The sequence below is a fragment of the Meriones unguiculatus genome, chromosome 9, assembly GCF_030254825.1.
Source record: "Meriones unguiculatus strain TT.TT164.6M chromosome 9, Bangor_MerUng_6.1, whole genome shotgun sequence".
In the NCBI taxonomy this organism is placed as follows: Eukaryota; Metazoa; Chordata; class Mammalia; order Rodentia; family Muridae; genus Meriones; species Meriones unguiculatus.
Window position 1 is genome coordinate 69,763,180 of NC_083357.1, and position 15,241 is coordinate 69,778,420.

General features: G+C 42.7%; 1 protein-coding gene across 9 annotated transcripts in view; it reads left to right on the forward strand.

Moving 5' to 3' along the window:
- The first annotated feature begins 1,249 nt into the window (after positions 1–1,249).
- Positions 1,250–15,241, forward strand: part of Rcbtb2 (RCC1 and BTB domain containing protein 2) — a 36,046-nt gene continuing 22,054 nt past the window's right edge. The window contains exons 1-4 of one of the 9 annotated variants that reach the window (XM_060391437.1): positions 2,072–2,544; positions 5,023–5,085; positions 6,706–6,770; positions 10,026–10,084. Coding sequence is in view for 4 of the 9 variants with exons in the window: in XM_060391436.1 (XP_060247419.1) it covers positions 6,729–6,770 (42 nt within the window). In the remaining 5 variants the exon portion in view is untranslated. Of the gene's footprint in view, positions 1,500–1,716; positions 1,889–2,054; positions 2,545–5,022; positions 5,086–6,705; positions 6,771–10,025; positions 10,085–15,241 lie in introns of those variants that run through there. The other 8 variants (XM_060391436.1, XM_021645588.2, XM_060391439.1 and 5 more) reach the window with 8 other exon arrangements.

Consider the following 15,241-nt stretch of genomic DNA (forward strand, 5'->3'; position numbering starts at 1 on the left):
TTCAGAGGTTTATTATTGACTGAAAGTAGCCACTTACTAAAGGTTTCTTTGATCAGAAATGACTATTGAACACTTTATCACTTTAGGTAACCAATCAGAACTTTCCTATCTCTTTGACCTACGTATGTAGAATAACTTTCTTTTCCTTTTCCTCCCCCCCCCCCCGAGGTTTTGGTTTTTAGACACGGGGTTTCTCTGTATAATCTTGAATGTCCTGGAACTCACTCTGTAGACCAGGCTGGTCTCAAACTCATAAAGATCTGCCTGCCTTTGCCTCCCTGAGTGCTGAGATGAAAAGTGTACAGCACCATTGCCCAGAATACAATAACTTTCTTACCATTGTGTCATACTCATACCACTGAAACCACACCCTTATTAATCATGGTATTTATTGTTAGATCCTTTTTTTTTGTTTTATTTAGGATCTTCAAAAACATATTTTTAAATGAAATGAAAAAATATTTCATCTTTTTTAGGCTTTGTTATTAGCATGTTTTGCAAAATATTAAACAGTCCAAAGGCAAAGATTTTGGACCTATAAAATATTATACGACACATCAATTGCACATTTTTTCTCATCTTCCACATATAGTCTTGATTTCATTTTTCTCTTCTCTTTAAGCCCAGTCCACGGTTACACTAAGTCCAAGGATTGTTGGTGTTTGTCCTAAGCTGCTTTTAGCCTCCAGACAGTGACCTTGGTCTTGACACAGAATCATGTGGTCAGTCCTCTTCCAAAAAGCCCTCTGTGGATCCTGTGACCCAGCTTGCAGCTACACCACTAAAGCCTTTATTATCTGACCCATTTTTTCTAAGTCATTTGGAAAGAAATGAGGCCCTATAAAATGAAGAGATGGATTTGGGTCCTGGCCTCACCTCTAGTTGTATGGCCTGAGGCAAGTTACCCAAACCTCTGTTGTCTCTTCTGTAAGCTGGTTGTGATCATATACTATGAAAAGCAGAGGCCAAGAAAATAAGTAGTTTCTTTTAAAATTTCAACTGAAATATATATTTATGGTGCTATCTATCTATCTATCTATCTATCTATCTATCTATCTATCTATCTATCTATCTATCTAGGGGAGGCAGGAGGAAGGCTATGGAGTTTGCACCTAACTTGGACTAACAGAGAGGACCCTGTCCCGAAAAACCGTAACATTTTCTATTCTCTTAGGCATCTTCAGTGTACACAGTTCAAAACTGTAGCCACTAAGCAGTACTGTAGCTTTCTTGAGCGTGCTCATGCTCAATGAAATCTGATCAGTAGCTCCAGGGCTCCCTTTTCCCTTAGTCCCAGTAACCACCTCCCTACTCTCTGTTGGTAGAGTTGACTTTTTAAAAGCTCCGTGTTAAGTATTTGTCCTGCGCCTGCTTTGCTTAACGTCCTCCAGGTTTCATTCCATATCGTCCCAGGTGACAGAATTTCCTTCATTTTAAACCCGACAGATCTCCGAGCCCTCAAACAACACTCCACGAGGTCGGCCTCCTGGACGGAGCAGGTAAGACTTGACGGGCACAGCGCAGAATAAAAAACAACGCCTTTAAATGTAAGACCCCGAACTAGAGAGACACAGGTTCCCCGAAATCTGGGCACTAAGATACAACGCTGGGTAAGGCAAAGGACCCCCAAAAGTCGCCAGGCTGCAGCAGGGGGGTCGCCAGTCTGGGCGGAGGAGGGGCCCAGCCCCTCCCTGCTTCTGTCCCCCTCCCCTCTCCCGGCTCCTTTGAACTCTCCTCCCCTCCCCTCGCTTCTCCCCTGGTCTCGCTGAACCCGAGCGCGACCCGCCGCCGAGCCAGGCCGCTCAAGGGGAGGCGCCTAGCGTCGGCTGTTCCTGACTCGCGGGCGAGCAGTCTCCGCTGCCGGGAGCGGGGCGGACGCGGCGCGGAGGTAAGCCTGCGTGTGGGCGGCGGGCACGGACGGGCCCTCCCCGGGGGCGAAGGCCTCACCCTGCGCGCGGCCCGGCGCGCAGCCGCTGCGGGGGCCGGGCGCGGTGCCATCCCAGCCAGGCCGCGGGCCAGGGCCCCGCCGCGCACGCGCGAGCCCGTGGGGCGAGGTCGTCGCCGCCGCGGGCCTGGGTTCACGTCCCTGCCCGGGCCCTGCGACCTCGTAGCATCGCGCATGCGCGCAGGCCCAGCCTGGGGTCCGCTTTGGCGTCGTCCCCAGGCTGCGAGTCGAGGATTCCCGCCCCCAGCGCGGCGTGGCCCTTGGCCCCCCGCGTCCCCAGCCTTTCCCTGCGCCTTGGCGCGGGCTAGCGTTGCTGTTTCCAGGTCTTTCCGCTCTCTTCCGCCCGGAACCGCCTCACTGACTCAGTGGCGGCTGCTGCTCTGGGCCTTCGGTCCTGAAGTGGAGGGATGGCGGGGAAGGCCTGGCTTTGCATCCGGAGCCGTCCTAAGGTTTTCAGCCTGTCGGTTGGGCTCTGCTTAGGCCGGAAGTGGAGAGGTTTAGAGGTAGAAAACTTTCCCGATGTCCCTCCTTGGCGGAGCTGGAACTTCCGCCTGAGTTGAAGACAGGTTTAGAGCCAACTTTTTGCCGTTCTTTACAAGGTAAAGATTTAACCCGGACGGTCACAAAGGACACAAAGTAAAGGTGCTTTCTAGTACACCCAGCGGTTGCCCTGGCTGCCCAGGCTAAGCTTGGCCACTTGGCAAGACCGTAATGAAAAAACAGATTTAGTCAATGTGGCCACGTTGGGAAGGGGAACAAAGAAAGGTTTAGTGATCCAGGCCCTCCTAGAGGTCCTGACTTGAAGTTTAGGTTTAAAGAGCAAGAGATGTGCATAAGCGGCCCTGGGCCAGGCCTGTTGTCCAGCACATCACTGACCCATTCTGTCCCAGCTCCAGTCGGATTCATTGTAGTCCAAAGCCTGAGAAAGGGGAGGCACCGGTGTCTGTCTTTGGAGTATTTTCCACCCTGACAGGATGATTTTGGTGACTTAATCTCAGTCAGAGCTGAAGGGGGGGGGGGGGAGGGAGAGGAGAAGGAGAACTTTCCCATCAGAGCTGGTGCTCTGATTCTCCGTCCTCTTACCCTATCCTTGGCTTTGTAGCACCCAATGACTCTCTGATATTAAACACTTGTATGAGTCTCTTGTGTCTCCCCCATAATCATTACATACAAGGTAATTGTTAACTGTATGAGTGAAAGTTAGACTGAAATCTAACTTAATCCAGAAACATTTTGTGCAGAAATCAGACTCATGTGACACTGATTTTATAGTAAATGCTATTGTACCTTTTGGAATTTAGCAATGAATAAAAAGATCCTTTTCTCTGGTGCCTGCATTCTTGTGAAAAATTATAAACAACATTTAATACTTTTGCCAGAAAGTGTTAAATGCTATAAAAATGGGAAATTGGTTGAGAGTGCAGAGGTGGGTTCTGATTTAAACGACCTGGTGACATTTATAGTGGAATGAAAAATCCTTTTAGGAGGAAATGCCCCCATGCTCTATCCTGAGGCCTTCAGCACTGCTACTGTGACAGATGTCCCTGTCCTTTTTAGTGTATAGATAAGAGTTGAAAGTCAGGATTTTTTTCCACTTAACTCATCACAGCAATTGAAGAGACAAAAGTCTTTCATGTAGGAGAACCTAGCCAAATAACCACTACAGATGTGCTCAGAAAAACTATATAGCCAGCTTTCCATATTCTTATATTCTGCAACCATAGATTCAACAAACCTTGAAATGGAAATATCAAGAAAGAACGTTTACTGAACATATCGAATCTTGGGGAGTCATTATTAACTAAATGATAAAGGATATATCACTTTTTTAGATTAATTTTTTTTTCTTTTAAGACATGATCTCACTCTGTGCTTCACTAGCTCAGACTGTCCTGAAACAACTTACTAGGTAGCCCAGGTTGGCCTGGAAGTCAGGATCCTCCTGCTTGAGCTTCTCCAGTACTGTTGTTATAGGCAACAAGCCTGAGGGACTGGTAACCATCTACACAGCATTTACAGGATATTGGTGTTATTTTAGGGCTGATTGAAAGTACATAGAAGGAGGATGTGCCCTGGATATGTGCACATGTTAGTTTCTGTAAGTGACTTGAACATTCACAGAGTATTGATGGGGTTTGGGTCCTGAAACACTTCCAATGTACTCTGGTTTATTGTACCTTGAAATTGCTTCTCGATGTCCCCTGACATTAAGTCATGGGGATGACTGGTGTGATGTTATGTCATGATATTCAGTGATCTCTGTTAGAGCTTGTGTATGAGCCAGACAAATCTAAGCAGCCATTGGCTCTTGACTAGAGGACTTAGAGAAAGTCGTTGATGGAGAGGAATTGTTTTAGGAAATAAAGTGTGGTTCCCTTGAGGTCTTTTATTTAAGTGAAGTAGATCACAGATATTCCATGTTCAAGCATAGGCTTATAAACATGGCACTGGGGAGGTTGATTCAGGAAGATGCCGGGTTTGAAGCCAGCCTGGACTACATATTGAATTAGTTCTTGGCCAGCCTGGGCTTTACAGAAGACCCACTCTCAGAAAAAATAAACAAGGAGAAATCTTCCTGTATATATAAAGGTGTGAAGTTTGCATTTTTTATATGTCACATGGCTTCGCTTTTGTTGAAGAGTTTGGTTAGACTTGACTTGGTGCCTGGACCTGATAGCACGTATACTCAGGAGGCAGAGGCAGATGGATCTAGAGAATTCTACACAGTGAATTCCAGGTCACTAATTGCTATGTAGTGAGACCCTGTCTCAGAAACCAAAATGGAAACCCAACTTTCTTTAGTACATATTTTTTTCATATGTTTCCTTGTTCACACTGTTAAAGCCCTTTCTTGAAACTTACAAAAAGTATAATATCCAAAATTTGCATTTTAAAATTTTAATATTTTATATTTGAGTATCTTTTTTGGTATTTTTTTAAAATAAGAAAACTGATATAAGAAACATTTTTTCTTAATAAATTATGGATTGTTAACTTTGGAAAATAGCTTTTTTTCAATTTCTCTAATAGAATTTATTTATGTGTTTATATTTTTAATCACGCTAATTCTTTTCTAGAAGACAGCTTTACAAGAATCTAGACGGACCAAATTTCGGGCGTCAGAACTCTCCAGCAACCAGGTACAGAGGCTTGTGGAGGAAGTGTTCCTATCTGTTCTGTATAACAAAGCTGGAACGTAAACACAGTAAAACTTCATGCTCCAGGGAAATCAACCACGGACTTGTGAAATGATACCATCATTTACCAGGGTCTCATTGGAGAACCACTCAAGTTAAAAAAAAAAAAATTGCAAAACAAATCTCAGAATGTTTTTGGAAATTTTGCAGTTTTAGTTAGGCCACCTTCGTGGCTGGCCTCTGCCTCGTGCTTGTAGCTGGTGGGCGGCAGGTTGGGCATGCCTGCTGAGAGAGTCTAAGAGCAACAGCTTTGGGACAACTCGTGGGTTTCACCCTAAGCTCTGATCTGCCTGGGCGGTTCCTATGAGTCAGGGTGCCGAAACATAAAAAGGAAGCAGTGATTGTGCCGTATATTTCTATGATTATGGTCTGGATACCACAAAGAATGAGTGAAGCACTGACCTTTAGTCTACCTGTCAGTTCTTCACACCAGGCTATGGTTACAGCACTAATTAATAATCATAGTGTAACTGATACACAGGTGACACAGTGAGATACCTGTAACCTCCACACACCGCAGTCCAAATGGTACAAATTGGGAAAATTAGTTTTCTCTGTTAGGTTTGTCACTTTGACATGGTGGAAAACAAGTATACCATTCAAAACAAAACAAAACAAAAAACAGAACGAGGGGATTGTTTATTTTATGTTAGTAATTAGTCTTGAGCTATTTTTTTAAAATTTTGACTAACCGAATAACATGAAATGATGTTAATGCTACAGTTAATCCTGGTTGGTGCTGATGAATAACTCCTGCTTGAATGTGTAATTCCCTTATGGCGTGCATACAGTTACATTTAATCCAACCAGTTCAGTAAGCGGAATGGACTCTTCTTACCAACATCCCAGTAGGACTGCCCCTGCATCACCTAAGTGATCTTGCTGCATACTTGATGGCTTTTGTTTCAGACCTTTTATTGTTGTTACTGTTGAAGTCCAGGGCAACAAAGCTGCATTCATTGGTTCAACAGTTCACTCATTCATTTCATTCATCTTTTCATCCATTTCTCCTTTTTTTTCCCAGCTTAGTAGTTCATACATTCTTCAGGAGCTGAGAATTAATAAGTCTGGTCTTCACTGTGATTTGCAACTTTCCAGTCTCAGAAAAATTGACCAAGGTCTAGAATTTGTTTTTCTCTGTCAATAGAAATGCCATCTGTGAGATGAAAATTTCTGTTCATTTCCTTGTAGACAGAAGGAGCTCTTTTTTTTGTGGGATGACCTCTCCAGACTTCAGGAGGATGATTCCCTTAAGAGTTTATGAACGAATAAAGTGTAATTAATAAAAAGAAAAAGAGTTTATGAACAGTGAAAACTACTTGTAGGGCTTATAGCTCTCGAATGCCATTCTAATGGCTTCATTTCTTTATCACCCATTCACCATATTGGAACTTATTTCCCCTGTTAATTAGAAGTAAAGTAATTTTGTTTGGTATGAAGCCTTCTTTTGTTGCCTAGACTTCTCTCTAGTTGCTGAGGATGCTGGCACCTGCTAGGACAGCAATTTTCTGTGTACCATCATCTGGCATGGGCTCCTGATTTTACAACATACTTTTTCTTCAGGGACTGCACAGGATTGAGTCCATATGGAGGAAGAACTGCCTGGTTTCTATGGAGAAAGTGGCAAGGTTAGAAAAAAAAAGCATGCCTTGTAACATGCATATTCTGCTGCATGAAACATATCTGTTGTTCACCTGGGAAGAAGAGCAGTGAGATCATAAAAGTCTTTCTTGGAGAGACTGGCAGTGTGGTGCCTGACATTAATAACTGTATGGGGCATGTAGGATGTAGACAGGGTCAGCAAGGAACTGATGTCACCCAGCGAGTTGAGAAAGGGCTCTCTGGGATGGTAGCATTTGAACCTGATTAGGACATAAGCTTCTCTTCACAGATGATGACCAATAAGAGGCTTTGTTTAGATGTTTATTCAGTTCCTAAATATTAAAAAAAAAATTAAAATATAGAAGTCATAGAAGATATGCTTCCAACTCATCATGCTCATTTATTTTTTTTCACCACATCTAAACATTACAGTCAAACCAGTTTAAGTTCATAAAGTATCCAGTGGGTACTGTTCCCCATCAGGATCCAGTGCATATTGTTTCACATCTTTCATCATGCCTATTGATTGCTATCTTGTGCCTATACTAAATCTGCAAAATAAATTCTCACCTCCATGTAATAGTTTAATATTAACTTTTACTTTCTTTGCCTTTTTTCTACTTGAGAAAACAAAAGGTAAAATCCAATTAATTATAATAATTTTATAATAATTATATAAAGCTAGCATAGTGTACAGAGAAGCCAAAATTTTGAAATTCGACTACATGCTGACATGAACACTTGTGGGTGAACCCCTGTAGGAATTCATAAAAGTAGCTTATAAACTAAGGATAGAGCTTGAGAGACTTAAAAATTATAGTAGAGGGCTAATTGGAGAGAAGGCTAAGCAAAGAGAGTGCCCGTTGCTCTTGCTAAGACCAGAGTTCAGTTTCCAAGCCCTTGTACATGACTCACAATCATATGTGACTCCAGCTTCAGAGGCTGTCTTCTGGCCTGCATTGCCATATGTGCTTGTCACACATACAAATACACACGCACACACACATATGCATGTGTGCACATACACACATTTAAACTGTGTTAATAGAAAAATTCCTAATTGCTTCTGGAAACAGATTTCATAAGATTACACAAATGAATTCACAGAATCAGCAAACATACAAAATGTTATAGCTAGGAAATCTTCAAAAGATAAGGTATTGCATTTTTTTAAGACATTGCTTTCCTAGGTATGCCCAGCGTGTCATTGTGATTCTTCTATGTTGACTGTATTTTAAACTGAATTGTGACAGCTTGCCAGTTTGCTGTGGTCATGTGCAGTGTGGTTACCAAGTGCATTTCTCAGTGGATTCAGAGCCTGTCTGTTCCAGGCCATACACTCAGACTTACAGGATATACCTTAGTCTCTAATTCATAGCAAGTGTATTTCCTGTATTGTGTTTTCCTTGTCAGAATTAACATCTCATTACTTGCATTTTGCAAAGAGAGATGCCAGCCATAAGTAGGAGCAGTAGTTAGGATGTGAATTACGTAGTGTAAGAGCTGCTCAGGAAGTGATTGCGTATTCAGGGGGGTTACCTGGACCACCCCGGAATGGAACCATCTTAATGATGAATATTGCAAAGCTCTTTTTCCTTGAATCCTCCCACATTTTTTTGCTCATGACCAGCTGTCCTAGTTAGGGTTTCTGTTCTGTGAAACAACAGCGTGACTGTAAGTAACTTCGGGAGAAAAGGGCTTATTTTTGCTTATACTTTCACATCACAGACCATCACTGAGGGAAGCCAGGCCAGGCACTCAGTGTAAGAACTTGAAGGTAGGAGCTGATGTTGAGGCTATGGAGGGTTGCTTCTTACTGGCTTGCTTCTGGCTTGCCCAGATTGTTTTGTTATACACCCAAGATGACCTGCCCAGCAGTGGCACCACCCACAGTGGGCTGGGCCCTCCCACAAAAGTCATAAATCAAGAAAATGTCCTGCAGATTTGTTCATAGGCCAATTCTATGAAGACATTTTCTTGGTTAAGATTCGCTCTTCACAGATGACCCTACCTATGTGCCATGTTGATATAAATACTGGCCAGCACACCAGCTCTTCAGCCAATCCCTCACCTGACAGTGGGCATAGAACAGTTGGAAACTTAAACATAGATACTTCTGGTACCTATGTGTGATCAAGGCTCCTACATGTGCTGTGCAGTAAACCTTTGTACATTGTCTCATGAGTCTCTTGGAACAAAATGCTATAATTCCATGCAGCTACTATTAAGAATTTTCTCCAAAAGCTTACGCATTTTTAGATTAAGCTATCAGTTCCCTATGTAATAGTTTTCTCATAGACTTAAAAGGTGGATTTGTGTGACTGTTGCCAAGCATCTAGATGTCTAACAGATTTGAAAAGCAAATGCTCACATGTCTGGTGTGTTTGAACTATCTGTGGCTACTTTCCGTTAGATTATGATCTCCTGGGATGATGGTGGTGTCTTTTTTTGTGTCTTTATTTCGATAATTCTATCAGACCTGACATTCTCCTCCATAGTAACATATCTTAATAAATTTAGGACTGCAAATTGAATGAATGTCATTCACCTATTGGAATCTCAGTGCTCAGGGGATCATGGGCTAGGTACTATGCATATTTGAATAAGTTGATCAAGAAGAAAGTTCAGAATAATGACTTACAGACAAGTATTTAGGGACTGGTTGGAATTCACCATTTAATTCTTGGTACCCAAGGAAGCAACTTGATTTTGAAGCAAAGGCCAGGATTAAAGTCCCAAAACATCCTTGAAAGGAGAAACAGCTGAGGTCATAGGTAACCAGTCATTGCATCTGCTGCCATTAAGGACTCTGTGAGGGTGATGTACAGACTCAAGGCCACCAGTGCTGTGCCCTTAGGGGAACTTTATACTCAGCACTTAGGTGATGTGTAGACATATGGGCTTCTATCTGTTCTCGTGCACCTTGAGAGAATTGATCTTGTGGGATTCTGTAGCAAAATCTTTGTCCTGATTATTATTAAAAGTAGAGATAATATGTAAAAACCATAAAGACCAGCAATAACATCTCCTTAGGTTCTTTTTTTTTTTTAAGATTTATTTATTTATTATATACAGTGTTCTGCCTGCAAGTACACCTGCCTGCATTCCAGAAGAGGGCACCAGATCTCATAGATGGTTGTGAGCCACCAAGTGGTTGCTGGGAATTGAACTCCGGACCTTTGGAAGAGCAACCATTGTTCTTAACTTCTGAGCCATCTCTCCATCCCTCCATTAGATTCTTTATGCTGTGTTTCAAACTTTACTCTTCTTAAAATTTACAGAAGGAAAAAAAAATAAAGCAGACCTCATAGAAAATAAGATTCCTTCATGATATGAAGAGGTAGGTAATATAAAATAGATGCTTAGACTGAAATACCATAGCACAGTTCTGTTGTCGGTGGCCCAACTTTGAACAACTCAATCTTGTTCCAAGAGACAGAGTGCTCTAGAAAGAATTCATGTGTGTGTGTATATATGTGTGTGTGTATCTGTGTGTGTGTGTGTGTGTGTGTATGAACTCCTTGATTTCCAGATTAATATAACATCATATAAAGTCTTCAGTTTCCTGAAATACACAATGAGAGCAGGGACCTAGTTCTATCCATCCATATAGTTGCAGCTTCTTGTACATGTGTGGTTTAAAAACAATGCCAGATTTCAAATTTTACTTTTGCATGCCCACTGATACTGTTTTGCAAAATGCTCTGCTATTTAAAGTAACTGAAGAAATAGTAATTACTGCTTCAGAATTGAACAGGAGAGACAGCCGTTGTTCCTGTCCCAAATATGAAAGTAGAAGCTATCATTCTTTTTCACAGAGGCTTGCAATTTGCCTGAGGAAACATGGGTAGAAGAGCTGGAAATAAGTGCTTGCAGCCATCCGTCAATATTTTTTCTTCGTTTAATCAGTACTTACTGTATACAAACCTTCATCCAGGGCATCAATGGTGTTATGAAAGAGACTGCCTCTGGTTCTTTGCTCAAGAACTGTGCTAGAGTAGTCTCTAAGGGCCCTGGAGAAACATGCTGATGAGCATGGGTGCTTGTGAGTCAGCTCCATCATCCTCAGCTGGCTCCCAAGGTGGAGGGATAAATCCTCTTTCAGATCTGCAGAAAGCAGTGGCCAGCCCTCTCAGGTCTTAATAAGGTTTCTTTAATAGCTGGTGAGAAAGAGACTAGAAATTCTTTGCTCTTTTAAATTAAACATGAGTTTGGTGATTATTCAGGAAAATACTTAAAAAATACCTTTTGATAGCATATTGGCTGCTATAAATATATCTATATATCTATATTTAAAAATTTTTTAAGTTAGTATATAAGTAAAAGTGTCTCCAGTGTGTAGGTACACAACCTCTGTCACTGAAGACCACTAATGACATTTACATGCTCCTCGGGGAGTGTGCATGCTCATGAAGTTATCATGTACTGTTGGGTTTTTGTGACCTTCCCAGATTATGTGCTGAAGTCCAACACCCAGGGCCTTAGTGGGATCAGTTTATGTGGACATGAGGTCATTGAAGTAATTCGCTTAGTTAAGATGAGGTCATTAAGGTTGGTCCTAATTGTGTCTCACTTGTGTGTTTATCAGATGGGCAGTATTGGTCATAGAGCCCTGCATACAAGGCAGGCAGTACAGACAGTGAAAGGGAAGAGAGCCCTCTGCAAACCAAGAACTAGAGCCTGGAATAGATCTTTCTCTGATGGCCCTTAGGGGCAAGCTAGCTGACACCTTGATTTGGGACTTTTGAGTCTCCCAAGCTGTTAGGACACTGTTATTTCTGCACTAGCCATAGCAGAAATATGGCCAGCCAGCATGTAAGCTGTCCAGATGGTTGTTGATGTATGGTTGGTTTGAGTGTCAACTTGCCACAGATTAGAATCACTTGAGTAGGGAACCTCGCCTGAAGAAGTGCCCTGATGGTTTTGGTTGGTGTGGAAGGCCCACCCTGATTGTGGTCAGCACCCTCAGTCTAGATAAAAAGCTACTTCAGAAGGAAAATTACCCTGCCTCTTGCTCCTTGGCTTTCCCTCTTGTTGCCTGGTTGATTAGAACTATGGATCGGGACATGGCTGGGATACAGAGTTAATAAAATGTAACTGATAAAAAAAATAAAAAAATAAAATAAAAAAAAAAAAAAGAACTATGCCATTGCTGATTCCTTCCCTGATAATAGGTCCAGCATTTCCAAGCTTCCTGGAACCTAATGAGTTTGCTAACTCATTCAAGCAGAAGTCTGGGGAGTGTGTGTGTGTGTGACAGTGGACCTTAAGGGTGTGTGGGATAGTGGTAGAAGAAACATAAATTTGAATTGATCTGAGTTTGTCAACTTGAGCCTACTGAACAGAGATTCTAGGTTTACTATTGAACCTTTCACAGTTAAGGAGGGGGGAGGTACCAAGAGTTTATTGATTGGTTAGTTGAGTTATTTGGGAAAAGATGGTCCACTGAGAATGGGCCTGGTATTCATTGATAAAGGGAAACTGGAATGCTGGAGAGGATTTGTTGTTTAAAACCTAATCCTCCTTATTATAGGTGGTTGAGAGCTACCATGTGGTTGCTGGGAATTGAACTCAGGACCTTTGGAAGAACAGACAGTGTTCTTAACCGCTGAACCATCTCACCAGCCCTCTTGTGGCTTGCAGGTGTACATGCAGACACAACATTATATACATAATAAATAAATAAATCTTTTGGAAAAAAAAAAACCAAAAAACAAAATCAAAAGCTAATCCTCCACAATGGGCAGGCCCAGAAGACATGCTCTTCACTAATCCTTTAAGACGAAAAATGGTGAGAGGGCACCAGCACATGTGAAGACCTTTGCTGTCTCCCTTTTCCTTGTGCCAGACCTTACTTAGGGTTGGAGCTGCTGCTGCTGCACAGCTGGATGAATTAAATGTGATAGGTTTAATTGGACCCTAGAGCAGCAGGGAAAAGGAGGTAGCATAGAATTGCCAAAGGCAAGATGAACATGCCCATTCTGCTTACCGTCAGAATGGGCAGCACAGGAAACCCAGGGCCCCTACCTGTGTCTTAGTTTGGGTTTCTACTTCTGCAGTGCAACACAATGACCAAAAAGCAAATTGGGGAGGAAAGAGTTTATTCGGCCTATACTTTCAGATCATAGTTGATCACTAGAAGAAATCATGACGAACTCAAGCAAGGTAGGAACCTGAAGGCATTTTCCTCTCCGATGACTCTAAGTTGTGTTTTGACACACAAAACCAGCAATACAACTGACCTCTTTGATATGTAGTCACGTCACTGTTAAGCCACAACCCTTCCTTTCTTGTTCATTCCCAAGATCTCACATTAAAAACATAATAACTTTAAAAGTCCCATAGTCTTTACAAATTAAAACACATTAAAAATTCAGTCTCTTCACTTGTAATCCCTGCACTTGGGGAGGCAGAGGCAGGCAGATCTCTGTGAGTTTGAGGCCAGTCTGGTCTACAAAGCAAGTCCAGGACAGCCAAGGCTACACAGAGAAAGAAAGAAACCCTGTCTTGGAAAAAGAAATCAGTCTCTTTAAAATACCCAATCTCTCTAAAAATTCAAAGTCTCTTAAAAATTCAAGCCATAACAACTGTGGGCACCTGTGAAATTCAAACTTAAATACCTTCCTCAAAGGGAAGAATCAGGGCATAGCCATAATCAAGAAAAACCGAACTCCAGTGTTATAAGTAACCCATGTCCAATTACCTGGGATTCACTTGTGATCTTCTAGGCTCCTCCAAAGGGCCTCCCTCACTTCTCCATCTCCACCTTCTGTAGCACACACAGCTTATATTCTGGGTTCTGGCTATCTCGACTCCACTGCTGCTGCTGTTTTTGGTGGTCATCCTATGGTCCTGGCATTTCCAAAATGATGGGGTCTTCTGCTACAACTGGCTGTGCTTTTACCAGTAGCCTCTCATAGGCTGTCTTCATGGTGCCAAGCCTCAACTTTTTTTTTCTTTTCTTTTTTTTTTTTTTTGAGACAGGGTTTCTCTGTGTAGCCTTGGCTGTCCTGGACTCACTTTGTAGACTAGGCTGGCTGCGAACTCATAGAGATCTGCCTGCCTCTCCCTCTCAGAATGCTGGGATTACAGGTATGTGCCACTGTACCCAGCTAAGCCTCAACTTGTTTGTAAAACCTCTTCAGTCCTAGGCCATTAACTGCTCCCGAGACTGCACCTTTACCAATGGCCTATCACAGTGCCAAGCTGCCAGCACAGTGTACAACTGTGGCTGCCTCTGGAACATCACTTCTCTGTGCTCTCAGGAAACACTTCCCAGAAGATTTCACCTCAGTGATGCTGGTCTCTTCTTAATCACCATTAATTTCTCAGCTCCAGCTGACCATCATCAGTTGTCGCAGTAACACAAAGGTTTCCCTGTAATAGTTCTGCTATCCTGTTAATCACAGCTGATTGTCCAACCCCAACTAACCAGCACCACAGAATCTTAATTCAGAACAGCAACGGCCCTGATAGAGTCTTTAATCTTCCCTCAGAAATGTCGCAAGCCAGGCCTCCCATCTTCCGCACTGCTCTCAACCTTCTTATCTTCCAAGGTCCTACAGAACATCCCACAGAGCTCCCAACACTCAATGGCTTTTCTAGCGCAAAGTTCCAAGGTCCTTCCACAATCCTCCCAAAACATGGTCAGGTCTGTCACAACAATACACTATTCCTGGCATCATAGTTTCCGTTTCTATTGCTTAGTTTTGGTTTCTATTGCTGCAAGGAAATAACAGGACCAAAAAACAAATTGGGGAGGAAAGGGTTTACTCAGTTTACACTTTCAGATCATAGTTCATCTCTGGAGAAAGTCAGGACAGGAACTCAAGTGGGGCTGGAACTGGGAGGGAGGAGCTGATGCATGGAGAGGTGCTGATCACTGGCTTGCTCCCCATGGCTTGCTCAGCCTGCTTTCTTACAGAACCCAAGACCACCAGCTGTGGGATGGCGCCACCTACCATGGGCTGGGCTCTCCCACATTGATCACTAATTGAGAAAATGTCTTACAGCTGGATCTCATGTGAGGCTCCTTCTCTCTGATGACTAACTTCTGTCAAGTTGACACACAAAACCAGCCAGTATAGCCTGATCCATAATGGGCAGTTCAAGGAAAGTGATTTTTATGATGGTGTGACTTGCATGGACTTGGGACTGGCAAAGGAATAATGGTGTTTCCTGGGATGAAATAGACAAGTTTCAGTTTTTGTTTGATCTGTTCATGCAGAAAACTCTAGAACAAAGGAAAAGAAATGTTACATTGGATTGCTGTAATTGGAACTCATGACCCATCAAGTCATTCTTAGAGCTGAACCAGTTTACAGACCCAGAACCCATTGAGTGAAAGGAAGGTAGATCTCCCTGTGGGAGAACCTAGCTAAGAGATATGCTCTGAACCAGAACGCGTTAAGAGTTTTACTGTACATAGGGACAGCAGAGGTATTGGCACCAACCTTCTTCCTCTAGGCTGCACCTGCTTAACCATCCTGTGTCTACA